The sequence below is a fragment of the Ammospiza nelsoni genome, chromosome 10 (assembly GCF_027579445.1).
Source record: "Ammospiza nelsoni isolate bAmmNel1 chromosome 10, bAmmNel1.pri, whole genome shotgun sequence".
In the NCBI taxonomy this organism is placed as follows: domain Eukaryota; kingdom Metazoa; phylum Chordata; class Aves; order Passeriformes; family Passerellidae; genus Ammospiza; species Ammospiza nelsoni.
Window position 1 is genome coordinate 12,132,463 of NC_080642.1, and position 27,684 is coordinate 12,160,146.

At 50.3% G+C, this 27,684-nt stretch overlaps 4 protein-coding genes across 6 annotated transcripts in view; all 4 read right to left on the bottom strand.

Moving 5' to 3' along the window:
- Window positions 1-396: 396 nt before the first annotated feature.
- Window positions 397-3,155, bottom strand: CPN2 (carboxypeptidase N subunit 2). The gene is made up of 2 exons (XM_059479407.1): window positions 3,053-3,155; window positions 397-2,168 (listed from the first exon to the last, which is right to left on the bottom strand). Exons 1-2 carry the CDS (start codon window positions 3,062-3,064, stop codon window positions 543-545), a joined length of 1,638 nt encoding a protein of 545 aa, XP_059335390.1. The 5' UTR covers window positions 3,065-3,155; the 3' UTR covers window positions 397-542.
- A 1,047-nt stretch (window positions 3,156-4,202) lies between these two features.
- On the bottom strand, window positions 4,203-9,994 carry LOC132077554 (leucine-rich repeat-containing protein 15-like). 2 transcript variants are annotated; one of them, XM_059479339.1, is made up of 2 exons: window positions 9,961-9,994; window positions 4,203-7,431 (listed from the first exon to the last, which is right to left on the bottom strand). In XM_059479339.1, exon 2 carries the CDS (start codon window positions 7,424-7,426, stop codon window positions 5,678-5,680), a length of 1,749 nt encoding a protein of 582 aa, XP_059335322.1. In that variant the 5' UTR covers window positions 7,427-7,431; window positions 9,961-9,994; the 3' UTR covers window positions 4,203-5,677. The 2 variants fall into 2 exon arrangements, with proteins under 2 accessions (XP_059335322.1, XP_059335321.1); XM_059479338.1 differs by lacking the exon at window positions 9,961-9,994 and adding an exon at window positions 8,958-8,998.
- A 6,365-nt stretch (window positions 9,995-16,359) lies between these two features.
- LOC132077565 (platelet glycoprotein V-like) lies at window positions 16,360-21,569 on the bottom strand. Of its 2 annotated transcripts, none has more exons than XM_059479369.1 (2): window positions 21,458-21,569; window positions 16,360-18,970 (listed from the first exon to the last, which is right to left on the bottom strand). In XM_059479369.1, exon 2 carries the CDS (start codon window positions 18,942-18,944, stop codon window positions 17,028-17,030), a length of 1,917 nt encoding a protein of 638 aa, XP_059335352.1. In that variant the 5' UTR covers window positions 18,945-18,970; window positions 21,458-21,569; the 3' UTR covers window positions 16,360-17,027. The 2 variants fall into 2 exon arrangements, with proteins under 2 accessions (XP_059335352.1, XP_059335351.1); XM_059479368.1 differs by having other exon boundaries at window positions 21,360-21,537.
- Window positions 21,570-25,183: 3,614 nt separating this feature from the next.
- Window positions 25,184-27,684, bottom strand: part of ATP13A3 (ATPase 13A3) — a 51,645-nt gene continuing 49,144 nt past the window's right edge. The window contains exon 34 of the mRNA XM_059479029.1: window positions 25,184-27,148. Within this exon, the coding sequence (XP_059335012.1) occupies window positions 26,951-27,148 (198 nt within the window). The 3' untranslated portion in view covers window positions 25,184-26,950. The remainder of the gene's footprint in view (window positions 27,149-27,684) is intronic.

Genomic DNA, 27,684 nt, shown 5'->3' on the forward strand with positions numbered 1-27,684 from the left:
CACCCTGCAGGCAGGCAGCTCATGCCCCTTGCCGGGCAATCAGCAGCCCTCACCCACACCTCCCTTGGACAGCACAAATCCATGCCCTCAGCTTTTGCCAGGCTGCAGCTCTCTTCCCCCTGCAGTGCCAAGGGGAGGTGGCTGCAGCAGGCAGACACGATCACACCGCGAGAATGCCAGTGGCACCTACTCACCCCCAGGCACCTGCACTATGCCCCACCATGCAGCTCCTGGCAAGATCCCAATGCACCACATAGGCCTTTGCTGTCTCTCCCAGACACGCGGACAGTGATGGGAGGAACAGAATGATTCCTCTCTCTGCCATGGGAACTAGTACACAGAAATAATAGATACATTTTAATTATATTTGAAATACACAGGAAACACATAGCTGAGAGGTTAAATAGCCTCAGGCCAGCTGTTGTGGAGGGCTCGGGGACAGCTGGGGACCATGGCAGCGGTAGCAGAGCAAGACGGAGAGCTGTTTGCTTCCCAGGCTGGTCCAGAGGCTGCCAGAGCAGAAGCAAACGCCTGCCCAGGCCTTAGGGCACGGCGGGGGGAGCTGGTGGTGTGACCTCGCTCCCTCTCTGTGCTGTGACAAGGACGCTGACCTGCAGCGTGCCGCAGCGGGAGCGCAGCAGCCAGGCCCGCCGGTAGGCCGCCCCCAGGCCCCGCTCCGGCCGGGGAGGAGGGAGGCGCAGGCTGAGCTCCTGGCACGATGTGGCATTGCAGGCCACGCTCACCGTGCCCTCGGGGTCGCTGTAGGTGCACTGCCCCGGAGCATCTGTGTCCCAGCCCTCCTCCGGGGGCACGCCGTGTGCTCCCGGGCACTGGAGCTGCCCGCGGGAAACCTCCAGCAGGGACCGGCCCTGGAGAGCAGCCGGGTTGGCACAGAAGGCTTGGCCGTGGGTGAGGGGCTCAGCAAAGCTCTGGAGCCAGTGCAGGAGGTAGGAGAGGTGGCAGTCGCAGAGCCAGGGGTTGCCAGCCAGCCCCACACGCACCAGCTCATCGTTGGCATCGAAGAGCCCCGCGGGCAGGCGGGCCAGGCGGTTGTGGTCCAGCACCAGGGCCGTGAGGAGGGGCAGCCCGGCCAGCAGCCCCGCCGGCAGGCTGGAGAGGTTGTTGTGGCTCAGCTGGAGCTCTGTCAGCCCTTCCAGACCCTGGAAAGCCCCGGTGGGCAGGTGATCTATGGCATTGTGTGAGAGCTCCAGGGTTTCCAGCACTGACAGGTTGGCAAAGAGCTCCTGGTGCAGTGTCTCCAGCCGGTTGCGAGCCAGTGAGAGGTGGAGGAGGCCAGGGGTGCCAGCGAACAGCAGGGCAGGCACGGTGGCCAGGTTGTTGCCCTCCAGGCTGAGGACAGTGAGGTTGAGGAGACCCGTGAAGATGTCGGGGGCCAGGCTGCCCAGGGCATTGTGCTGCAGCTGCAGCCGCCGCAGCGCCCCCAGCCTGGAGAAGATGCCCGAGGGCAGCTCCTCCAGCTGGTTGCCGTCCAGGTGGAGCTCGGTGAGCTGGCCAAGTGCCCTGAAAGCACCAGGAGGCAGCCGTGCCAGCAGGTTGTCACTGAGCTTGAGGACACGAAGGGCGACAAGTGGGGCCAGCAGCCCATCTGGCAGCTCGGGCAGAGCATTCTGTGACAGGTCCAGGGCCTGGAGCCGCCGGAGTGGGCGGAAGATGCCAGGGGGCAGTGCCTCGATCCTGTTCCCTGCCAAGCTCAGGTCCTGCAGGCGGCAAGAGGCAGTGAAGAGCCCCGGCTGCAGGGTGCGGATGGTGTTGGCTCTGAGGGAGAGCTTGCTGAGGCTGGTCAGCCCTGCCAGTGTCCCAGGGCTGACAGCTGGCAAGGGGTTGCCTGACACCTCCAGCTCAGTGAGGCTGGGCAGCCCCTGAAAGGCACCAGGCTGCAGCTCCTGGATGTTGTTATTGATGAAGACCAGCTTGGTGAGCGTGGTGCTGGAGACCAAGTGCCCGCTGCGGATGCTGCTCAGAGCTGTCTCCACGAAGAAGAGGTGGCTGGCACTTCCTGGCAGGCCCTCCGGGATCTCCCGTATCCTTTCGTTTGAGCAGAAGACTTTGGAGGTGTCATAGCACTGGCAGGCAGGGGGGCAGGATGGGGACAGTGCCCCCACCAGCAGGGACCCCAGCCCCAGCAGCACGTAGATCAGCAGCCTGCACTGGAGAAGGAACCAAGCCTTACCCCATGCACCCATAGGCAGGCACTGCTGGGGAAAGGGCTTCTGCAGCCAGAAATGCAGGATCAAGCTCTGAGACACCACCAGCATAGGCAGCTGCCCTGGCCATGGGGATCACTCCAGCCCCTGCTGCCAGCACCTCCCCAGCACTCCCCTTGCAGGAATGGGAAGCATTTCCCTCCCAGCTGTCTCCCCAGGGTTTTTATCTGTGCCCCAGCCCACCCTGTGACAGTCAGGGTGATGCCACCCTCACCAGAGGTGGTGAGCAGCCACATCCTGCAGAGCAGCTGCTGAGGTGGGACCTGTGTAGGTCCCTGGAATTCTTGGGGGAAACCTGTACCCTCATCAGATGTCTCCACAGGCACAAAGCCAGGTTCTAGGGCAGGAGAATCTGTGAAACACAGGGCTGTGCTGTGCACATTGGGTGATGGGGACAGCCCTGCAGGGCTGCTCTCAGCTCAGTGGCAGTAGCTGTGGGCCCCACCACTTGTATTTCTAGTTTTCTTTTTCCACAGGGAATCAGAGCAGCATCAACCTGCTGGAGGGATATTCAGCCTGACCAAATGCCTATTCCCAGCCCACAGAAGCACTTTTTGAGGCGGTGGCCCCCAGACCTCTGCCAGTCCCTCCCTAGCTGGGATACATTGCAGTGCTGCTTCGTGATGGGGGACATTGCCCACCCCAGAGCAAGGCCCACCTACAGACACCCCGCATCAGTGGAGCTCCTCTGGACTTACACTGGCACTTGAGAGCAGCACTGGCCTTGGCATTTCCTTCCCTCCCTCTTGCTTGTGCTCACAGAGCCAACAGAGGCTCCCACCCATCCCAGGCCCCCAAACTACCCAAGCAGTGTGGGCACCACTTACCAAGTGTGGCATCACGGGGTCGGTCACCAAACGTGTGGCAGATGTGCGGGGATGCTGCTGGCTGGGATGGGACAGTGTTTTCTGGGTGGATGGGAAGCCAGGAACAAGCTGTTCCTGCTGGGGCGGAGCTGCCCTCACTGCTTATCAGCAACAACAGCCCGTGTCCTTGGAGTACTCTGAAAAATAACCCAGCCTCCAGGGGACTGGAGGTGAGGCCAGAGGCAGCTGCCTGTGAGCATCCTGGCAAGGAAATGGGGTTCTGGCCCCGGACATCCACTGGGGCAGGGATGGTGGTGGCAGGGTGCTGCTGTCACAGGTGGCTCCAGTCCCACACCAAGGTCAGCATACTTGCTTCCAGAAACCTCCTAAGAGAGCCCCAGAATTTTATCAAATCTCACTGGGAAATGGTGCTCAAAATATCTCTGCCATGAGAAAAGAGACCAGGTGCAGCTTAGCAAGGCAGATGAAGGCTGTACATGAGGTTAGAGGTCTTTTCCAACCTTGTGATTCTCTGGGGAGGGGACCACTGTGGGACCATCATGGGGTTTTGCATCCCAGCCAGCAGTGGGATTGCAAGGGAGCCATGGATCAGCTGAACTCCCAAAGAGTTTCAGCCTGCCCAGAGGAGCAGCCCACACTGCCATAAAAGCTGCATTGCAAGGGCCTGTGTTGGCACAGGCTGGGCTGCCAGCAGCCATGGAGACACCCTGAGGGGCAGGAGGAGGGATACTTCACTGCACTCATGGAGCAGATGGTGACACATGGAAAAACACAGCTGACACAATTCAGTGGCAGCCAGCTCTGAAGGGAGCCAAGCAAGCTCCCACCACCCTAGCAGTGGACTATGCAGGAGACAGTCAGTGTCTCCATGGAGAAGCTTGCTGGGGTCTCAGCTTACTCACCAAAAGCCCACCCACTGCTGTTGTATGGCTTAGCCCTCCTTGGTCCATCATGCCAGGTTGGAGTCCAGGGACCAGCAAGGGCTCTGCAAACACAGCCCACAGCCCTGTCCCAGCCTCACCAACTCATACAGGCTTTTCCTCAATGCTGTAAAAATCTCTGAGGAGTGGAAATCAAGTGCAGCCCCTGTCCCTGCTGGGCCATTCCCCTGCTGCCCACCATAAAGGAGTGAATAAACAGCTCTTGGCACTTGGAGTGGACAGTGGCACTTTAATGAGAAGGTCACACATCAGCACCCAACAGCCCCGTGACACAGTCATGAGTCTCCTGTTACCATGCAGGACTCGGCCCAGAGGGGTGGCCCCTCACATGCACCAGGCTGGAGCTGCTTGTACCAGCACTGGCTGCTGAGGTGCTGTGAGCAGCCAGCACTGCAGGGTGGACACCAAACACACACCTTGTCCCACAGCAGCAGTCCTCAGGCAGCGGTGCCACTGCAGCACACATGGAGGTGAGCTCAATCCCCCATGGTCGTGCTACGACTGGAGAAGGCAGCTGGGTACAGGGGATGGCATGGCACTGGCACCCATTTGCAAACTGCAGAGCAGCCAGCACGCTGTGCTGCCAGTATCCCCCCTGGCCAAGGGCTGCCACCAGGCAGGGGCACTGGGCACACACAGGAGGGCACTCAAGGGAGTAAGAAGAGGATGAAGAAGCTTTGTCAAGCAGAGCAGGACCAGGTGGCTCTCTAGCTGGTGGAGGGTGTTAAGGAAATGAGGACCAGGAATGGGGTGGAGTAGAAGCAGCCCCAACACACCCCAGCAGTCCAGGAGCACAAGCACAGGAGCTTCTCCCATTCCCTGCAGACACTTCACACACACTGTCCCACTCCTCTACCCTCACAGTGCAAGCCCCTGCACCCTGTGGGGCTGAGGCAGGGGCACAGCCACAGCAGGGTCAGCACCAGTTGCAGTGAGGGCTGGGGGGCTGCTCCTGCCCATCCCTGATGCCAGCACACTGTCCCTGCCTCTCCTGGCTGGAGGAGCATGAGGGAAGGAGGCAGGAGCCAGGAGCAGGAGAGGATGCTGGCTATGCTCTGGCCTGCCCTGCCTGCAGGCAGGGAGGGCAGCTGGGATGCAGCTGAGACACTCAGGGTGTGCCAGCCAGCCTGGAGCCCTGCGGGGAGCCCTGCCCAGGCACCGGTGAGTGATGGAGCAGCACAGGACACACAGCTCCCCTGGGGCAAAGGTGGCCCAGCATGATGGCTCACACTGCCTGCCCAGGCAGGGGCAAGGTGGGAGGCATGGTGGGGGCAGAAGGTGGGAAAGAGGGGCTGGGCAGGGGTGAGGGCAGCAGGCAGCATGAGGGGGCAGCATTGCAGGGAATGAGGCAAGGTGAAGGATGGGGAAGTCCTGTTATTTGGGGTAAAGCACCATCATGGCCAGGCTGTGGCTCCTGGCTCTGCATCCCACACCTCAGCTGCTGGACCCGGGCAGGGAAGGAGCACAGAGGCTGCACTGGAGGCAGGAAGGGCTGGGGACAGTGGGCAGCCATGGGGAAACCCTGCTGCAGAGCAGGGACAGAGCAAAGCAGAGAAGGACAGTGGTACACACAGCGCACACGGTGATGTTGTCCCATCCCAGTCAGCAAGGGCAGCTGATGCAGAGCCTCTGTCATGTCCTTTAACCCCCACAAGCACCTCTGTCCTCAGGGTCTGCCAGATACTCAGGCTTCATTCGGAGCCTTCATCCTCATGAGCACAACGTGGCTCTTCTTCCTACAGCCATAGACCACCAGTGCCACCAGAGCAGCCAGCAGGGCCACACTCACCAGCACGATGACTGCTACCACCACCCCACTCTGCAGGCGTGTCAGCCCCCACTGCCCCCTCTCTTCCTCCTCTTTCTTCTCCTCCTCATCCTCCTGTGGGGAGGCTGGCAGCCCCGTGGGGGGCTCCATCGAGGCATCTTCTGCTGCTGAGGCATCATCTGAGGTTGCCACAGAGGTGTCAGCAGGGAGCAGGGTGCTGGGATGAGGAGCAGCAGCAGTGGGGGGCTGGGGGTCGATGAAGTGGTCCTGTGGCAGCCCGGCGATGGGGATGCCCTGCAGGGCAGGAGGCTGGGCACACAGCGGGGATATCTCACCCACCTTGTGAGGGTTCTCCTCCAGCCAGCCCTGCAGGGGCAGGATGCCCTTGTCACAGCGCCAGGAGTTGTTGTGCAGCCTCACCTCTCTCAGGGCAGTCAGTGGGGAGAAGATGCCGGCAGGCAGGTACTCCAGGGCATTGTAGTGCAGCTGCAGGTGCCGCAGCCCAGGGGTGGCCCTGAAGAGGCCCCGTGGCAGTGCCTGCAGCTGGTTGTGGTGCAGAGAGATGTTCTGCAGCTTGGGCATCCCCTCCAGTGCCCGGGCATCCAGGCGGCGCAGGGCATTGGAGTGCAGCGACAGCTCCAGCAGCTCCCCCAGGCCCTGGAAAGCCCCTGGTGGCACCGACCGCAGCCGGTTCGTGCTGAGAACCAGGAGCTGCAGCTGGGTCAGGTTGCTGAAGACGGCAGTGGGGAGGCTGGAAAGCTCATTCTCGTAAAGCCAGAGCTCCTGCAGGTTGGGCGTGGGCCCAAAGGCGCTGGGGGAGATGTCCCGCAGGCGGTTGACGTGCAGGGTGATCTTGGCGAGAGCTTGCAGGGGCAAAAAGACGCCGCTCGGCAGAGTGGTGAGGAAGTTGTTGGACAGGTAGAGCTTCTGCAGGTTGGTGTTGTGCACAAAGAGCTCCGGGGACAGCGTCTCCAACTGGTTCTGGTGCAGCCCCAGCTCCTGCAGCTCCGGCAGCCCATCGAAGGTGCCCACCGGGATGTGCCGGAGCCGGTTCTCGTAGAGCCGCAGCACCTGCAGCCGCGCCAGCCGCTCGAAGGCCCGGGGCGGCAGGCGGTCGATGTTGTTCCTGGCCAGGTTGAGCTTGGTGAGGCTGGTCAGCTGGTCAAACACCCCCTCCTGCAGCTCCTTCAGGTTGTTCCCGTGCAGCTGCAGCTCTTTGAGGTTGCTCAGATGGGCGAAGTGGGAAGGCTCGACCTGGAGGATCTGGTTGCTGGAGAGGAGCAGAGACTCCAGCTTGTCCAGAGGCTCAAAGACCTGCACAGGGAGCTCCTGCAGCTTGTTGCTGGCCAGGCTGAGGTAGCGCAGGTCGGGCAGGTTCTGGAAGGCCCCGGGGCTGATGCGAGACAGGAGGTTCTTCTCCACACGCAGCCCGATGAGCAGGGAGGCGTTGCCGAAGGCGGCGTCGCCCAGCTCGGCGATGTGCGTGTTGATGATCTGCAGGGTCATGGCGTTGGCAGGGATGGGGCTGGGCACCGTGCTGATGTCGGCACCAAAGCACTCCACCTGGGCACTGCGGACACACTGGCACTGCTCTGGGCACTGGCTGCTGGCCAGCTGGATGCCCACCACCAGCAGCAGCCACCGCTGCCAGCCTCCCTGCTCCATTGGGCCTGCAGAAAAAACAAAGGAGGGGGGTTCAACCCTGGGGGTTCCCAGCTCCAGAGTCACTGCAAGGGATGGGTGCTGCTTTCCCCCTGGAAAAGCCACCGAGGCTGTGGCCATCCTGCTCCCAGCATGGCAACGAGGCAGAAAAGGGTGGACAAGGAAGGCTTGGGGCAGGCAAAGCTTGACTCAGCCCAAGCAGGAGCTCAGAGCAAGACAGAGCTGGAGGCCACAGTGCCTGGCTGCCATACCACAGCTATTAGTGGCATCCCTGGCGTCCCAGCTCTCTGGGCTCTTCTAGCAGCCAGGAGTGTGGTTTCCTGTTTTACAGAGTGTGGTGAGCTGCTGCCAGCAGCACTGGCCTCCCAGCACCACCAAAGAGCCCAGACCTTCACCAGAGCTGGCTCGTGGCACCTGTAGCTGGTCCCAGCATTGGCCCAGTGCCCCCAGCACCGTCTGAGCTCTGAGCTCCAGTTGCAAATCCAAGAGCAGTGTATAGGGATGCTTTAGCCCTTTAGTCCAGTCCTGCAGGACCCAGGCTGGGTACAGGCTGGCCCTGTTCCCCCATCCCTAGCAGGAGGTCTCTGCCTGGCCTGTTTTTGCCATGAGTGGGGTGTCTGATGTGGGCACGTGCCTGCAGGCTGGTCCCAGGGGTGGTGCCCAGCAAAGCTCTCCATTACCCCTGAGCACAGATACCATGGACACTCTCTCCTCTGGGCTGTGAGCTTCCTCCCTCCCTAGATCAAAGCAGCAGCCTTGTGCCAGGCTGGCATGGAGCAGCCCCCCATTAACAGCTTCATGTGGCACAAGGGAGGGAGAAAACTTGCAGCTCCTGCTCTGAGCACGGCTCAGCCAGACAGGCAATTCAGGCAGCACAGGGGTCTGGCCACAGTGCCCCAGCTGGCACCCAGGGTACTGGGGCACAGCCCTGCCCTCCCCACAGGGAACACTCTTGCTCTCAGGCAGGGAGGGAGGAGCCCTCCACAAGCCAGCATGGTTTATGTTTCCCATATGGAAACAATCTACATCCAAGAACAGCTATGTTTATAGCAAGACATTTATAAACTTCCCCAAAGTTCAACACATCAAAAGCTCTGCTCATGTCACTCCCTGGTAAGGCAGCACTGAGAGCACACACACTGGAGCAACCTTCAGGAAAAGCAGCTGGAAACAATTGATATCTCTTTTTCTTCTAGGGATAAAAACTTACAGACCAAGAGGCTGAACATTCTCTGCTGCTCAGCCCCTCAGCATCCCACTGCTCCTAACATCAGCCCCCCCAAAACAGTACTTTGCTGTTTAATTTTCTCTCTTGATCATTGTCTAGGATACATTGCCTATGAAACCCTTTCAGCTCCCATAGCATCCAAGTGGTCTCACTTTTTCGGAGAACCCTTGCAAGATAAACATCTCCATCAAATGAAAAGGTGCTGAATGTGCAGATCCCACCACTCCACCACCACCCCTCAGAGCTGCCTTGGCAGTCCCTGGAATCCGTGTCCACTCAGAGGGACAGCAGGAGAAGGAGACTTACCCGAGTGTCCTGCAGCCACGAGCAGCGAGCGAGCACAGCCCCGTGCTGGCAGGAGAGCAGAGTGTGGTTCATTCTTCCCCTCCCAGAATAAAACCCGTCCAAATCAATGAATCAGCACAGGGGCAGTGGCGGGGTTAGGGAAAGCGCTGGAGCAGAGCTGCTTCCAACTCCTGTTTCCTCAGCAGAGCACGCACTTCAAGGATCACTTTTGGGTTTCCCCCTCCTGAACCCCAGTGCTCTTGTAAGAAGACAAATAGAGGGCCCTGTGAACATGCTGCTCATGTCAGCCAGTGCCCAGGCGGTGGCTTGGCCCTCAGAGTCCCCTGTGGGACACAGCCACTGACCCATGGGGGCAGACATGCAAAGCCAAACCCCTGGGCACAACCCTGTCCTTCCCTGGCATGAGTCCACACCAGGGCTGCTCCATGGTACTTCCTTGGCACAGGCACAGCTCTTGTTTCCCCATCCATGGCTCCTGTAAGCCCAGGGCCAGTACAGGCAGAACCCTGGCACAGAGACCCTGCCCAGGTCACAGCTCTCATTCCCCCCACAGCCACAGGTGCCAAGGGGCCACGAACCCACAAGCAGACACTGTGGGCTCTGTCCTGTGGGCACCACAACCAGCACTGCCAGGAAGCAAGAACTGTGCCAGGGTCAGCAGCTGCGTGGGTGCCAGCCATGGGCCAGGCTGCTTCAGAGAGCCCTGAGTAAGCCAGAGCATTGCCCACAAGCCATGAGGAACACCTTGGCACCGAGGAACTCCCACTGCAGGCGTCCCTGGAACCCCAGAGCAAGCTGTCTCCCAATGGCTGCCCCTGCTCTGCCCCCTCAGCAGTCCTGACACACAGGTGATGGAGCCTGGTACCCAGGGGTGTTTGGAAAGCATCCATCAGCTTGTTCAGGGGCGCCTGCTGCCAGCCCTCCCTGCCCCTCCAGCACACAGGGATGCACTGGGGTGCCCTTGGGTTCCGTCACCCAGCCCAGGTCCCCCCACCTCGCCCACCTCCTCCAGGCAGTCCCGGTCCAGCCGCTGCCGGGAACGGATATTCGGGAGGAAGGAGGTGAGGAGAGTCAGTGCACGTGGCCCCTTTGGGCTTCCTGGAGAGACACTGCAGTCCCTTGCTATGCAAGGGCAGCTGGAAGTTCCCTGCCTGCCTCTAATCCCCTCTCACCCCACCCCACCCGTGCCTCTGCCGTTGCAGCAACCTCTGCTGAGGTTCCGGTGGCACCGAGGAGCTGCTCAGGACGGGAACAGCTGGGGCTGCTGCCGGGGAAGAGAGGAAATGTGTCATGCTGTGAGCGGTGGGAGCCTGCAGGGCAGTGGAGGGGACAGAGAGGGGACAGACCGGGACAAACACAAACTGCAGGGATGGAGAGCAGAGCTCCCAGACAGTCTCAAAGGAAGGAGACAGGGATCGTGGGAACATGGCAGGGAGTGGGACCTCAGCTGGAGGACACGGCCACCATGATGTCACATCGCATGAGAGGCCATCTGCCACAGGACATGCTGGATGGCCACAGACCCCTCTGGCTGGAAAGTGGGTGAAACTAGTCCTGGCCATGTTCCTACCTGCTCTGGGGCAACACCCAGGCGTTTGGGCACAGAGAATGGGCATTTTGAAAACACCACCCACCAAGTGCTCTAGTTCACACTCAAGTGACACAGCAGTTTCCCAGAACCACACTTCCCAAAACAATCTCCCCGTTTCTGTGACAGCACTGCAGCTGAAGGTCAGGCACAGGGCTTGGGAGCTGCCTGCTCCCTGCAGCCCTGACACAAGAGCTGGGCTCTCACAGCCTTATCATGGCTCTGTCTGCCCGCTGCCAGTGCTGCTGGGCTTCTACCCACTCTGACTCATCCAGAAGCTCACAGCTTTTCGGCCAGGCAACACAGAAACCAAACCTCAGCACTTCCAATAAACCACTGCCCCAGCCCAGATCATCCCAGGAATGTTGGAGTTGCCTCCTTCCAAGCAATGATGCAGTGATGGGTATCTCAAACACCCTGCCCCAACTGGGGGGTCATCAGATTATGGTCCCTACCACCATGCAAAGTTTCAGAGCAGTGCAGGTAACTGCCCTGACAAAACCCTGCCTGCCTCTACCCAGGCCTCAGGAAACTGCTTCTGGCTTCCAGCCGGAAAAGATGATTGTTTGCAAGACGTGGCTAAAAATAAAGTAGGGCTGAGTAACAAACGGCACACGCCCGTGAGCCGCTTCTGCAACCACTCCCAGAGGTGAGCACATGGGGGGCAGCCCCAGGCTACTTACAAGGGAGAGGAACAGAGGGTGTGACAGCTTGGGACAGCAGCACAGACTCATCCCACACATTTGGAGGGGAGAGGCAGCTCCTGAGAGAGCAAACGGATGTGATTGAGGGGGAGATGAGCATTTTGCAGGGAGAGGCTGTTCCACATAGCCAGGAACTCACACAGTGCTGGATGGAGTGGGTCTCATGCTGCAGGAAAGCCCCAGGTTAAGCATTGCCTGGTGGACCTGTCCCAGCTCCAGCTGCACCAGCCAGAGGCTGCAGCCTCCCTGATCAAGCCCTGGACAGTGTGGAAACACTGTTGTATCCCTGCACCTTCAAGGAGACAATGGAGCCCCAGAACAGCAGTGTCACTTATTGCTGGAGCTGCCTGCCTTGCTACAGGACAGCAGGACAGTCCCGTGTCTGTCTGTCCATGCTGGCACATCTCCAGCACATCCCCACGGCCAGGGTGGCGGATGCAGCAAAGCTGAGTGGCTCTGAATCACCAAGGGACTCGAGACTGCTTGGAAAAACTCATGTAATCGCTAAAATTAGCATTGTGGGCTTGGCTGGGAGAGCACATTGTTCATCTGCCAAGCAGCTGAGCGTGCTCACCCACGCCATGCAGACACAGCTCCCCCTGAAAGCCCCTGCTCCTGCTCACCTCCACTCCTGCCTGAACTGGCACTCGGGGAAGGGCGAGCCCTCCCCATGGCCTGCAGGGCAGTGCTGGGACCCCTCAGTTACTCTGTGCTGCTGCACAGTGCCCACCCTGCTGTGAACCCCAGCCTGGTGGCCCCCGGTGCACACAGCTGGCCTCAGGCCCCAGGCCAAACTCTGCTGAAGGGGAGGAGGAGGAGGATGGAGGGCTGGGCTGGGGCCACAGAGGGAGTGCTCACCGTGTTCCAGCACAAGGAACACCTCTGGGCCTGAGCCCTGCAGCAGGACCCACAGGCTCACACCACAGCTGAGGGGTGAAGGAAGGGACATTACCCTCTCAGGGACTGGTGCTGTGGACACCTCCACTCTTAGAGAAGCAGCAGCAGCCCCTGCCTCACCACGGGCCCCCCTAATCCTCTGAGGAGCTCAAATGAGAGAGCTCCTCCATAGGGTCAGTGATCCAGCCCTAGGGACATTTTCCCACCCTGCCTGCGGAATGCAGGGCCAGGGCTGCCTCGCTGCTCTGCCATCATCTGTCCCAAGGGACGGGGCCATGCCTGCCTTCCCTGGGAAAGTGCTTATGGAACTCTGGGAGGGAGCAGCAGCAGCTTTGCTTCGCAGGGATGGCCATCAGGCTGACCTCCATCCCAGCACCAGCCCCAGGCCCACCACAACCCTCCTGGAGCTCCAGGAAAACGGCGTTTAGGATGTCAGGCTTCAGTGGGGTTGGCCCCAGCAGCAGAGCCGCCCCGGCCCGAGCGATAGCAGCAGCAGCGGGGCTTGGCCCCAGCTCCGGCAGCGCTAGGCTGGAAGGAATGCGGGGCCCGGCCAGCTCCGCCCGCAGGGATAATCCGGAGCGGAAAGAGCTTGTCCTGGGAGAGGGGGAGGCGATGGCAGGGGCTCATACGCTGAGAAATGTTCCCTGGATCAGCTCCATCTCTGTAAAGCTACCTCTGGCACCACAAAGTGGCCCAGGGACCTCTCCCCAGCACACGAAAGGGGAAAGGGGCCTCGTTTCTTCCCAGAAGAAGCCAGCAAAGGAGTGCACAGCAGACTGCAGAGCTGCTGCCAGCCATCACTGGCTCTCTGCCCTGAGCTTTTTCCGTGCAGAGAGATACAAAGGCACAGCTGGAAGTCTGGCATGCCAGTCCTACAGCAGCAATTGCTGAGCCCAGTGGTGGATGGGTCCGGGTGCTGCTGGAACAGAAGCTCCCAGCCTGTAGTGAACTGGGACCCACCCTCCTTGGCCCAAGTAAGAGACTATCCCAGGACTTTACCCACTAACACCCACAGGTGAGTATAAATCCAGATTTTGGCTACAAAAAATGGATGCATAACACCTCCCTCGTTTGCCACTCCCTAGCTGGGACAAAGCAGGTGCTTCAGGCCTTCTGCTCACTGTGAGTCTGTAAACTCTCATGCCTTGTCCATTGGGAACGTGCCTTGGGCTGCATCTCCTCCCAGCTCTTCTGACATCCCTAGGAAATGCTCAGATATCAGAGCTGCCAAATCAGCAGCCCTGGGCCAGCCCTGCTGGTTGGAGACCTGGAGGAGACACAGCCAATGCTCCATAATGTCAGGCAGAGGCTCCCAGGGCTCCTGCCTCGCAGCCAGCAGCTGCATCACTCCTGAGCCACTGCTGGGGCCTGCTCCAAGCACATCTGCCATCACCCTACTTCTCTTTGACATCAGGACAGGGAAGATCTGAGGTGCAGGCTCTGATCTTGCTGCTGTGCATTGGAGGACTGAACGGCAGCTGCCCAAGCTCACTGCCCTCTGCAAGGAGTGACAAGGGCCCTGCTGCAGTTCCTGCTCTCAGGAGGCAGAGGTGTGGGATGGAAAGGACCAGGACACCAGGGACACCAGGAAAGGATGTGTGTGCTGGAAATGCTTGTTGCAGTGGCTGTGAAACAGGCAGAGCTGCCAGTGTTTGTGGCAGCAGTTCATTCAGTTCCACCCTCAGCAACTTGTGCTTTGGGGACTCTCTGGATTCAACTCCCAGCAAGCAAAGGAGAATGGCATTTGTGGTGACATCAAGTTGGAAACACAATGAATAGTCCCATGGCTTGGCACAGGGTAGGTCAGAGCTCCCACTGCTCCAGGATTTCCTCAACAGAGAGAGCAGGAGCAACTGCTACAGCAGCAAGCACTCAAAGGGATGGAGCAAGCTGTGACTGGGCTGGCACAGATGGCCTGGTGGGGAGGTACCCAAGCACTCCCAGCCAGGATGTGGTCCTGGAAGCAGGTCCTTGACCTGGAGGTCTGGATAACGTGCAGGGCTGTTAACCATGACTCTGCACCTCCATCTGGAGCCAAGAGAGAAGAACCAACCCCTTCAGCCACTGTAATGCATGTGCTTTGCATTCACCTCTTCCTCAATATCAGGGACCCACTGGATCAGGGATTAGGTACCTCCAGTTTCTTACCTCCAGCCTGTGTTCCCGTCCAGCCTGGTGGCAAAGGCTGGGCAGTAGATGATGCAAGTGTGGGCTGCAGGGACTGAGAGAATCCTTGCACACAAGGGAACAGTGCTTTGAAGGACCAGCCTGCTGCCTTCCTCTGGCCACAGCTGCATCGTGCTGACCTGGAAAACTAACCCTTCTCCAGGAAAAACAGAAATGGGGTATGCACAAGGATATCCTTGGGTTTCTCAGGCCAGGGAATTTTTCAGGAAGGGCTGAGCTCCACTGTGCAAGAAACAATGAATCAGAGGCAGCTCAAAACAAGTACACCTCAGAGGAAAGTTAGTAAACCACCCCAGGCACTCATTGCTGCAGCCTTTTGTTGTCTGATGACTTCACTTCCCCCTTCTGTCTGGCTCAGGCGTAGGGAAAGCCCGATGACAGCATGTGAGGAGGAATCATCCTGTCCTAGCCTTGCCTGTGCACAGCTCTGTGCCAGAGCTGGAGCTCAGCGGCTGCAGCCGGAGCCAAGGAGCAGCGTGGGGGCCCAGCTGGGGCTCTGCAGGGCCAGGGCAGCCAGAGAGGGCTCACAAAGGCACAGCTGGTGCTGCCCTGGGGTGGGCAGCAAAGTGTCATACCCACACCATGGGCAAACAGGGGCTTTTCCTCACAAATCAGACACTGTGCATCCAAGCACCTGGAGCACACTTCCTTCACTGAGGTAAAGATCCCCAGCATGGTTTGTAGAAGTCAAAGACAGAATTTCCTCACTAGCCCTGATATCCTGACCTGCCTGCTGCGAGCAGCTGCCTGCGTGGCACCGTGTGACAGCGCTGGAGCTGGCACAGCACCGAGGGGTTATTACAGCTGTCCAACCAAGAAACTAAATTTGCAACAACTCTCTCTTCTTAAATACTACATGAAACCACCCAGAACGACCACTGAGAAAGCTCACTGCTGGTTTTGTGCTTCTCTCAATCATATTGCAGTAAATATTCTGGAGCATCTGTTTATGATTCCAGTCACAGCTTGCTTTGCACCACTTGCAGTGACTTGTGTTTCTGCTTCTTTAGGGATAGCTCTAACTCCCATTTAGCCTGGTTTGCCAAATTTTGTTAAACCTCACCAGCAAGACAATGATCATTTAACACTATAGAAGCACATTCTCTCTTTTCAAAGAGGAATTTAGGCCCAGCAGCAGAGCACCCTGAAACAAAGAAGTTACAGTTTATTCTTCATGCCTATAGTAACACACAGCAGGGAACCAACCATAACCAACCTGCAGGAAGTGCAAGTTTTCTTCACCTCAAATCTGTTATGCATTTAAAGGCCATCCAGTAAAGTCCCTAATATTGAGAAAGTCACTAAGGTTACAAAATTACTCCTAGAGTAGAGGCTCTCTGGCCCAAGAAGCCAGGGATCCACACCCAGAGGTTTTTAAGCACATCAGAGCTTTTAAGAGAAAACGAAGTCCCATAATGTAGATAAAAGCTGATAGTTAAATCCAAGAGCTACTAAAGCACAGGCAGCCTGACAGCCACCAGTCTACCTATGAACTAAAATATTCATACCATTCAAAATACTAATAAAATGTTAGTATAAAGACCACAACCCACACTATTGCCGAGTAGTTGCCTTTGCACATCAACACTTGAAAGGACTGGAAGTCAGGGAATAGCAGGATGTAATAAGGTAAAAAATAGTGAGACTGAAAATGTGACTGGACACTCCAAGTTGAAGTTGTATATGTTCCCCAGCCAATTTCAAAATGGAGTTGACACTTTGTGGCCCTCAGTTCAGGCAGGCTCCCTGCCCCTCACCTGCATGCTGCTGTTTTGCTGGCCAAGCCCAGGAGAGACCATTCTTTTCTCTCCCAGCTCAGTCAGGATCAGCTCTCAAACCAATTCATGCCTGTGGAGCCCCCTCTCAGTCGTGGGCATCCTCCTAGCACTCTGGTTTCAGGATTCCCTGCATCATGCAGCCAGGAACTCCTTGTTTTTTCAGACCACTGGCCAAAGTTTAAGGATGAAAGTGTTTACTTAAAATTCAGAGTTGTAGGAACTTTACAAAGTTTCCAGAAAACCTCCAATCAAACAATAAAATACATCATGATTATACTTCCTAGCTCAGCATCTTCCTCTGCTGTTAGCTTTGATTGGTATCCCTTCCTCATGCCACGTCCTGGGAAGGGGCTGAGGACACAAAGCAGAAGTTAAGACACTTCACCACACCATTCTGCACACATCCCCGTCGTTTAAAGGTCCTTCCCAGCATCTCCTCCCAAAACCACTATTTTTTTTTTTCTCAGTAAGGAGACAAAAGATGGCAGGCAGTAGAGGAAATAATATTATTGGAGTTCTTTGGGCAATGTCTAAAGCACAGCTGAAGCCATGTTCTTATGTAAGAGTTTCTCCATTGATGGCATTCCATCTGAGCAGTGAACACCCAGCAGGCAGCAGCCTCTGGCAGAGGACAGGGCAGCACTCCAAGGCAGGAAACCCAGAGCACACGTGTGGAGGTGACCACAGTACTTCCATCTTGCCCTCTGGGTTCATGCACTAAGTGCTGTAGCAATTTACAGTGATTACAGTGACTCTTGGCAAATGCTGCAAGGTGCATAAAACTCATTTCCATTATGTTATACAGACAAGGTCCTTATGGTCTTTGCTATGAAGATCTGCAATCAAGTATTAACTGCTCAAATGTTCAAAAAACATCCAAAGCAACACTTCCAGTTCTTTCTTGGGCTAGATTTCTCTATCTTCTTGATATTCTTATCAGAACTACAGGCTGAGCAGGAATATTTCTGGAGAGCAAGAGTTGCCTGGTGTTACCCATCACATACAGACTGAGCACAATGACTACAGTCTGGAGTGTTAAAATCAAACTGTGAACACACAAGAGTAGCTGGCAATAAGTAACTCTGATATTAAAATAGGGTTTAGCACTGCTGTGGGCTGGAAACTCATCCCACCAAACAAGAGTAGTTAAATCTGTCCCTCTAACACTGCTGGTTCGTGCTATGATGCTGGGAGAAGTTTGGACTGGAACATCTGAGAAGTGTAGCCCAGGTTGTCCAACATCTTCAACATGGGAGTAGGTAAAACTTGGAGTTGCAGGAGGAATGGATGTGAGTGTGCTGGTGATTTCCATGTCAGACAGCACTGTTACAGCAGTCTCCTGAGATGATGTGAAGTGCTCCGTCACAGGAGATGTCAAAGTTGAGCTGAACGTCTGATAGGTCATAGCTGTGGTTGGCAGGCACTCCAGGTCATCGATGCTTAGAGACACAAGAGAAATATTCTGCAGTGCCAGTGGGCTGTGGCACATCAGAGATGGCACATTTTTAACTATTGCTGTGCTCTTCTGGAGCCATTCTCGGAAGCCAAGAATTTGGCAATCACATTTCCAAGGGTTGTCGTCAAGGACAACTTCTTCCAGCTCAGGTAAAGCAGTAAAGAAGTCTGCAGGAAGAGACTGCAGGTTAGTACTATTCAGGTAAACTTTCTGGAGGTGCTTGAGATTATGAAAGAGGTTTCTAGGAAGAACCTCAAGCCTTGTATCAAACAGGGAAATGTTCTGCAGTTTCTGAAGGCTCAGAAAGATTCCCTCTGGCAAACTGGAAATATTACTTGTATGGAGAGAAAGGCCCCGCAGTTCATTCAGGCCACTGAATACATTCCTAGGAAGAACCATAAGCTCTGGGTTAAAACTCAGCACAAGAAGCTCTAAATTTGTCAAGTTACTGAACACAAAATCTGGTATTGTTGAGAGCTTTGTGTGATACAGCCATAGGCTACCAAGATGCCTCATCTCTCCAAACAGCACTTCTGGAAGAGACTTCAGTGGGTTCCTGTACAAGGTCAGTTTAGACAGGTTGTGCAAGTGCAAAAAAAGCCCAGAAGGCAAAACCTGAAGCCTGTTCCTGGAGAGTGTCAGCGTTCTTAGTTTGCGAAGACAATGAAATGCATCAGGGGCAATGGAATGGATATTATTGGAATGCAGGAAAAGCTCCTGCAGCTCCTTCAGGCTAGCAAACACACCAGACTCTATTGAAGACAGTCTATTAATATACAGCATCAGCCTCTCAAGCCTGGCTAATGCACTAAATATATTTCTAGGCAGTGCTGCTAAGTAATTTCTTGATAAGTTCAGTACTCTGAGTTTAGTGAGTTTCTTCATCACACCACTGGGAAGTGCTGTTAGTTGGTTTTTGTTCAAGTAAAGCTCCTGCAAAACAGCCAGTTTGTCAAACAGATTTTCCTCAATAGAATTCAACCTGTTACTTTCAATGATCAATTGCTGAAGCTGCACCATGTCATCAAATACTTCTGGTGGAAGTTCAACCAGCTTATTATCCAGCAGTTTGAGGACTTTTAGCCTTCCCAAGCCTTTAAAAGCCATTGGTGAAACCAGAGCGATGTTGTTTGAAGACAGGATGAGATGCTGCAGTTCCTCCATCCTAGCAAAAACATCCTGCAAGTACGATATGTTAGCATTTGTTATGTGAATTTCTGTCATGTTGCAAGGCAGATTTAACAATTCCAGGTCTTTTATGTGGGGGCCAGAGCAATAAATTGCATTTTTTGAAGAGCAGTCACACTTCTCAGGACAAATAGATGCATCCAACTGGAAGAAAAGCTTGATCATCACTGACAAACGAAACACCAACATCCTTGTTGAAGTGCCAGAAACATTAGCTGTTACAAGAGATAAGAGAGAATCAGGATTTGATCATAGGTAACTTAGCAGCTCACAAAGATGTGTGATTATATCATAAACCTGCATATGTGTGCAAAATTTCTCGTGCCTTGAAAGCAAACTTCAAAATCTCTTTTATTGTTGACTGCCAATATTTCTGAAGTACTCAGCTTACACTGAGAAGTACAGGTAAATTAATTTTTGTAATTCAAGTACTTCTTGTTTGTATTTGTACCAATTAACTATAATAAAAGTATACAAAAATCATGATGAAACACTTAAGTAGTCAAAAGACATATTTATTTAAACAGAAAAGCATTACAGGATTACAGAAGGGTTTGGGTTGGAAGGTACCTTAAGGATCATATCTTTCCATCTGACAGGGACATCTTCCACTAGACAAGGTTTAGTGTATTATACTAAATTACATGCCAAAAATATTTTCAAAAATTATCAAAAGGTCCTGCACTCACTGTGTTTTTCATTGTAAGTTATCAGAGGTTAAAAAATAAAGTTTAGCCTGCAAAAATAGACAATGGAGGTAAAAAGGTTGTCCTGTACTTTAAGTGGTGAAAAGCAAAACAGCACCGTCCAGTTAAATCCTGTCTCAGCATTTTCAAGTGATGGCTTCTTGGAACAGCCCAGGAACACACAAGAAGGAACAGGCTATTTTTGACACAGCCTGAAATAACACAGAAGACCCCATATGGCACAGGACAGTAGTGAACCTCTGACAACCACCAAGTCTCATTTCAACAGCTTAACACAACACCAAGCTATCAGCAGTGGAATTGGAAGTTCAGTAAAATGAGAGGAAAGAAGTGCACAAAATTAGATGGGAAGTTGTCGCAATAAAGGCACATCTGCATGAAACACACCACAAAGTTGGAAAGTTGCATACATTTCCAAACAGGAAAGCAATCATTGTAGGTATAAATGGTAATATTTAAAAGAGCAAGTCAAACAGAAACCCACAGAAATACTTCCTCAATTAAATCAACAAGTCCAAGTGTATCAGAAACCTGGATTTCAGGCACCTGGCTGAGCAGCAGAACAAGCAGCAGCTGGGACCACTGGAATAGCTGCAAAACTTCCACAGATGTAACTGGGATAGCTGACACAACACCAGCCCTCTGCACCAGGAACATGGGGGAGAGGAAGGCTCCATCCCCACATGCTCTTTTTCAGGGGCAAGGATGAAGCTCTCTCACACCAACCCCACAGACATACTGTTGGGTTCAACTCCCTTCACTGAAAGAGAAACCCAAAACAGCTGCATGTCCAAACCAGCTACTGCATTAAAAAAAAAGCCAGAAGAGCAAAAGGGAGTGCTTTTAAAAAAATTCCAATTTTATTCAGCTTCAGAGTACTGAAGTCTGGTAAAATATCTAACTCCTCCCTCAGGAAGGGAAGGACGTGGCATTTAGGGCTAACAACCACCAGCAACACAGTCCCACAAAACAAGATCTCAGTGGGCTTTTCACAACTCATTGAATGAGACATAGGCATCACCAAAAAATAGCACAAGATTCCACTCTTCTAAAGGTCTTTCACATGTCAAACAAGAATCTTTCAGAGAATCTCACCCTCCTAGTAATCCTCCCTACCCCAAAACTTTGTCGTAAGCCAGTGATGCTTTTACTTCAATGAATTTGTAGCTCAGTCCATCTCTGATCCTACGTATCCCCACAAGCAGAACCCTCCATTCAGAAACACATTAAGAATTTTCTGTTTCAAGCCCTGACTTGAACCAAATGGATGATAAAAACCCAGTTTGTTATGCTAGAAACTGCAAATGCAGGTCCCTTGGAAGGTATGACTACAGGCCGCTCTGTAAAATCAGAAACAGACTAACACCAGCCTGTAGGTTCATGACTGTTTTCCTGGTGTTATAGCAAAAGATAAGAGAGTATACAGAAGACAAGCAGGTGCTCAGAAATGCTAGAAAGTACTAGTTTTGACAAACAGCAAAATGGTAGAAATTCTTTGCAAGATATGAAGGCTGTAAGTGCTGTCACAAGAACTGTAAAAGCCTATGGGTCTCAAACACTTAGAACTGCTAACAGTATTAAAAAAAAAATATATATTTTAACAGTACAGAATACAGTAAAACCCACAATGATACATTCTCATGCCTTAAAATTCTCTCACACCCTCACATGAGACACCTGGCATTCCAGAAAAGGCACCAGCCTGGCTGGTCACTTACCAAAGCCTGCTCTACAGCCTCTTTCCCTTTCAGCCCCCTTCCCCACCACCCCAATATTTCTCAAGACTACAAAAGGATGCCAGAGGCAATACATTAATGCTGTTACTATATCAGAAGTCTCAAATCAGTTTTGAACTTACAGAACACTAAGCACATGTATTGCTTACAGTGGTGCTTACCTCTTTTACTGTCTTGCAAGTTCCTAAACTCACACAAGCATGACAAAGAAATTTTGAGCTGTACCTTAGAAACTTATCTGCTTTTTAAAGGAACTTACTAGGAGGAGAGCAGGCAATCAGGCTTCACCATGACACTGCACTTTAAATGGGAAGTAAAACAGCAAAAGGCATCCTCCAGATAACACTTTCACCCGTATTTGTCCAGTTACTGAAACAGACCAAAGGCCAAACAATATTTGAAGCTTCAGAGCAGATTTTTTGCTTATAATTGTTCAAACGACCAACTTCCACAGGTTGTATGTAACTCCAAAAGTAGGGCTTGAAACTACTCACATAAAATGCGAAAGTTTTAAGTCACACACCCAACAGCAGAAAACCCACTTGTGGCTTCTTTGGTAGTGATATTGGGGTATGTGCTTCAGCCAAACCAAAGCAAATCTGAGTGAAGTCAGAAATCTGCATTTCAATGTGAGATGTGATCAGAAATTTCAAATTTGTCACCAGTCTGCTAAATAGGTTTTGAAGGAGTGGATACATCCACTTTAAATTAAGTGCTCCTACCTTGACAAAGCTGCTCTGACTTTTAATTTCTTGCAGGATTGAAGTCAAAGCAATTTCAGTAAGGAATGAAGGGACTTTTACTTAATACTTTGGCTAAGCATTCCAAGGTTGACACATTTAGTTTCTGTTTTTCCTCAAAGTCTTCTGGAGTGGCATGCCAACAAAACCTAAAACCTGTAAGATTCTGAAAGAGAAAAGCTAAGTTGTAAAAATAGAAGCTTGAAATTGAAAGATTCAGTTTTTGTTATTAAGTAAAAAGATTGCTTAAGTATCTTGTCTTCAAGTTTAAAATAATGTGCTCTGCCAATGACTGTTTCAATGGAAGGTGAGCCACAGGACAGAAAGATGTCTTCATTTCCACATGATTTTGCTTAAGATGACTGTGACAATGATGACAGCTCAGATCATGCCTCCCACATGTCCAAACAGAAGGAACATCTGAATAACCAAAGGTGGAAACAAGCTGCTATCACATGTACAAGGCTTTAGAATGGCTCTCCTAAGCCACCAGGAGAAGCTGCAGTGTGATCCCCTGCAGAACACTAACACAGCAGGCACCCCTCCCACCCCATCTGCAGAAACAGAGGCACTGAACAACACATCCATGACATCAGAGGGAGTAAGCCTGTGTTCTTCAACAAGCTTTGCACCTAATTCTAGAAAGAATAATTAAAACAATTTCATGAAACTAATGAGAAGAGTTAAAATATCCATTCATTTTAATTTTATTTTCAAAGAGCTTCAGTCACAAAAATGATTTACAAGTCTATTTACAATTCTATTGTACAGTTATTTATGTATGCCTCTTGACAACAGGGTACCATTCTAGAGCAGCAATACATATTTTAAATACAAAGATGTAGTATCATTTCAGATTTAAAAATAAAAGGAAGCTGAGCTTCTAGAGAGTGCTGTAATGATGAACATTTTAATCTGTGTTAGGCTCGAGGAATTAATGGCAAACTAAGTAGTTTCTGGTTCACATAATTATTAAACAAGCTGCAGTTTGTTGAAAATAGTTTTAAAAACCTGAAGCTTTACTGTATATAAAATCAACATATTCAAGATTCTAAAAATTGTCAAAAACCCACAGCTTTCCCTTAGACATACAAAACCCTAAGTTTACAATTCAGAATTTCATGGGAGAAATCCAACAGGACTTGAGCTCTCTCATTTTGTGATGACCAACATAAGCATTAAAAATTTGCAGCATAAAAAGGACTCCACATCTGCTTAGTATTATACTGCATATACACATATACAGTACAGGATTATTTACCCAATTTGGGATGACTGTTCAGCACAACCTTCATGAAGAAAAAAAAAAATAAATAGAATTAAAAATCCAACAACTTTTTAAAAAGTGCAACAGTAAGAGTTTCCAATTTAAAGTTATGATGAATATGGACAGTCAGTTCTGTGGGTTTTTTCAGCCGCTTCTATTCAAGCATTATTTGCAGCATTTTCTTTTTACAGTAGATTTATTTCTATAGTACATGAAACTAGAGTTACTGCTAATTGAATCTGAAGGGAAAGGAAGGAAAAAAACTTTAAAAATAACCCTGAGGGATATACAATTTCATGATCTTGTAATTTATTTCTAAAAAGTAACATTTATTATTTAGCAACTGCTTTTCTGGATAGACCAGTCCTTTAAGTATGTGCATAAATAATATTTAAAAATCAGTAATATTTACAAATCCTAATACATCAAAATAAAATACGTACAGATTGAAGTCTGCATACACAAATAATTTAATAATAAATCAAACTCCTCAACATAAGGCCAAAATATACAGCAGGAAGAAAATGTCTACCCAGTATCTAGTGGAGCTCACTAACTTGGTCTGTTCACCTGAATTTAGATTTCCAAGATGAACACTGAAAAAGATTTTTTTTCACTACAAAATGAATTTCATCTTACTTCAAAACAGAAACTGAATACACTAGTGCAGATCTAGTTTGCTGCATTTCTGAAAACCAGAAAAACTAAACTGCTCAAAATGAGAAAAATTATAGGTGGTCAAATTCAGCTCTTGGGCAGGAAGGAATAAATCCCAATAATTGCAGAAAATGCAAAAGCTTATTTTGTGGCTGAACTTGCAATAACAAGATGGATTCTCAGAAAAGTTGATTTATTATTCCTGACTAAGCGTCAGAGCTCAAGCATGCAACCTCAGGAACATTTACCAACCCTGAATGCAAACGAGCTCCCATTTGCAAAACATTCAAGTTTACTCGCTCATGAGCCATTAGTTACTCAGTTAAGTGGAGACACTTGGCAATTTCTGTTTTAGTAACAGTTCCCTAGAATGTTCTCTGAAGACAAGCCCACCTTAAAGAGCTGTTTTCCTCCTCACTTTCTAGCTAAGTCTAATAAACTAGAATAAGACTGAAAAACTAGCTTCAGAAACAAAACAAGCCAAGAAAAATTATCAGTCTAGGAAAGTATTAAGCAAAAGCACAAATATTTCCTTGCAGTTCTCATGAAACAGCAAATCTAAAATGGTCAGTGAAATGGAAAGCAGAAGCTTATGTGTTTAAGGATAAGTCACAGCTCCCAGGTCCAAGATGCATAGCTTCACAATATTTTTCAACTAAAATATTATTTTTGTTTAGATTTGAATACTACTTTCGCAGCTGAGAATTATTCTTCATCAGTTATTCCATGCTACAAAGATTTTGTAAAATCAACATCGGCAGAAATTAGCCACCCGACTAAGGTTCATGACTAATTAATGTATCCAATGTTTGCACACCCTTTAAAAGCCACCAATGTTGTTCATGTTTATGACCTTATGAAGCCAGGACAATATAAAACATTGCTCTGTTGAATGAATGCTAAGAAAACCACTTCCCCTTTTCCCCCTGCTCCACTCCTCAAAACAAACAACAACAACAGAAATCAGGAAAAGAGTTGACAGCTGGACTGGAAGATAGTACACCCATATGCATACTATTTAGGAGGAGCAATAACCCAGTTCTAGGAAAAGGTCTTCCAAACCATTTAGCACCACTTTTAAATTCCCTGTTGGCACAGTATATTCAACACTGCAGAAACCACAACATGATTGACATTAACATGGTTAATGGTTGATGATTTTGGAGGTCTTTTCCAACCTTAATGATTCTATGAGCAGCAGGGCACACTGTCCATACTGTCCTACAGAACAGCACAAGGGAATTAGGCCTGATATGAAAAGTTCTGCTTATTAAAACAAGGCTGGAATGGAATTGTCTCCACAGGAATTTAAAAGAAGAAAACAAAACAAGACAACCCAGAAAAAAAAAAAAAAAAAAAAAAGAAAAAAAAAGAAAAAAAGAAAAAAATCCCTAACATCAAAACCTCAAATTCCATCATCAGAATATACACACTTCAAAACAATCCCAGCCATCCAGTGCACCTGGGGCCCTCATTCCACAACTACTCTTAAGGACCCCACTTCCTTCTCTAAAGGATCTCTACAGAATCATAACTTCTTCAGACCCCAGATCTCCTCCCAAAGCTTGGAGGTATCTGGACCAGTTAGTTGCCTCTGGTCAAAAATAGACTGATCAAGACTTATTATTGATCATCTTCCCAAAGACACTAAGGAAGACTTTTCCAAACATTTACAAAGTTGACAATGGTTTCCAGATAAGTAATTTGTAGTTTAAAAAAACAAAACAAAAAAAAAACAACAAAAAAGTTTTAAGCCTTGCAAGTCAAAGTGCTGTCTGGCTCTACTTCTTTGTAGACCTATTTTTCTAGTGGTCTTGTCTTCTGATACTGCCTCATGGCAAAATGATGTATGGCTACCCCTAGTGCTTAAGCAGCATTAGTGGTGATACTAGCTTTTATCTTTTTCATCTTTTTTTTTTTTTTCAATAAATAAAACCTGCATTAGCCTTATAGTTCTGTAGCAAGACAGGCTTTAGCTCAATTTTCTCTTAATTTTGTTTTGTACAGCTACATGTAGCGCTGAAGACACTGCAGCCTCTGAAATGCCTGTGCTCTCCACGTGCACAAACCCCACACGTGGGCATGTGACAATACCTCCCTCCACTCCCATATCCCTTGCAGCAGTAACTCTGGCCTTACTACTTCAAGGTATATAGGAAAATTATCTTTAGATTTACAAATAAAACATGGTCCACAAAGGGATAATTCAACCCTTCTGCTGGAAAAAGCAAGGTTTATGGAGAAATGCATAGCTACATGTAATAAAACATGACATAGAAAAAAGTGTTTAGATTCTCCATCCTTCTTTCTCCAAAAACTTTTAGAGTGTAGCCAAATGGCTCCTCCCCTGGAGGCTACCTAAGCCTTTTCTGTGGTTAGCTAGAAGAGAAGCCAAGAATCCACATGAAAGCAATGTGCTTATTTCTTAAGGACAGAGCATATTGCTTCTACAGCATTCCCAATTCCTGCTGCGGCAGACTAAAGAATTGAACTTAGAACCCAAACATTACACCTGGAAACACTCCTTACTAATAGGGACAAATTTAAGAGGTACACACACAAACTTTAGAACCGTTCTGAGGCACAAAACTTTTCATCAGTCAAATAAAAACCAACTAAACAAACAAAATAACCCCAACCAACCAAAAAGACAGACACAAAAAACCCCCAAACCATGACAAGGTTATTATGCATCTCTAGTACAGCCATGAAACCATCACATCATAGGGTTTACATGAACACACGCCCAGATAAGCAGATTAGAACAACTATTAAAGTACTCCAGGCAAATAATGTGAACCTGTTTTAACTGCCCTGCAGTTTAAACCTTCAAATGCATCTCATTTAGGAACAATGAAATCTGAAAGAAGGTGGAAGGAAACACAATTTTTGTTCTGCCTAAGGTAACTTACATTTTTAAAATGTATAGCCATAGGACACCTGGCTCTGAATTTTGTATTCAGAGAGACAAAACAGTTGGAAATATCTGCACTAGAATTTGACATTTAGCACACTGCAGTTTCAAATAAAGCCTTAAAATTACATTCTTCTGAATACTACTAAAGATACATGCCACCAGGATCTACTGCTACGTTACAGTGATGATTTGATATGAACCATTTTCTTGGGATGGTACTTTTGCTTCTGTTGTTGTCCTGGGTTTTGGTGGCCATTCTGGATCAACCAGCAGTTCCTGAGCTAGGTGCATATACTTGGCTTTTGGTGTCTTCTCTCTACAACCAAACAGGGAAGAAAGGAAACAGACTCCACAGCAGTCCCCAGCCTCCTGCAGAAGTGAACAAATTTGGAAATTGGATTACCATAACAAAAACAAAAGTCAGTAACAATACAGTAAATCACTAGAAGAAAAACTTATTTCAGTCTTTAATTTACTATTTCATTATCACATTGGATTGGACCTGTGGTACAGAAACTCTTCTGTTGTGTCTTCTATACTATGGTAGTAATGACATTCAAAAAACATTATTAAGACAAAACATTATTAAGACAACTATTTCACATTATCATAACATCTAAGACCACCAACAGTTTTTATGCATATTCTATAGTAATTTCAATAATTACAGATAGAACAGGGAACAATAAATTATTGTACTGTTGGAGAATAAAAGCCTGGTCTAGAAAAATTCCTAAAATCCCAAAACACTTTTTAAGTCGTGAATTGTTAAACTGAAGGCAGCCAGTCAGACAAAAGTAGCAGAATTTAACTTGCTGGTGAAATCTAAATACTGCAGGTATTAATAGCTATTAAAAAGGACACAAATTATTAAACTTAAGACTTCCTTCCTATGTTTCCTCTCC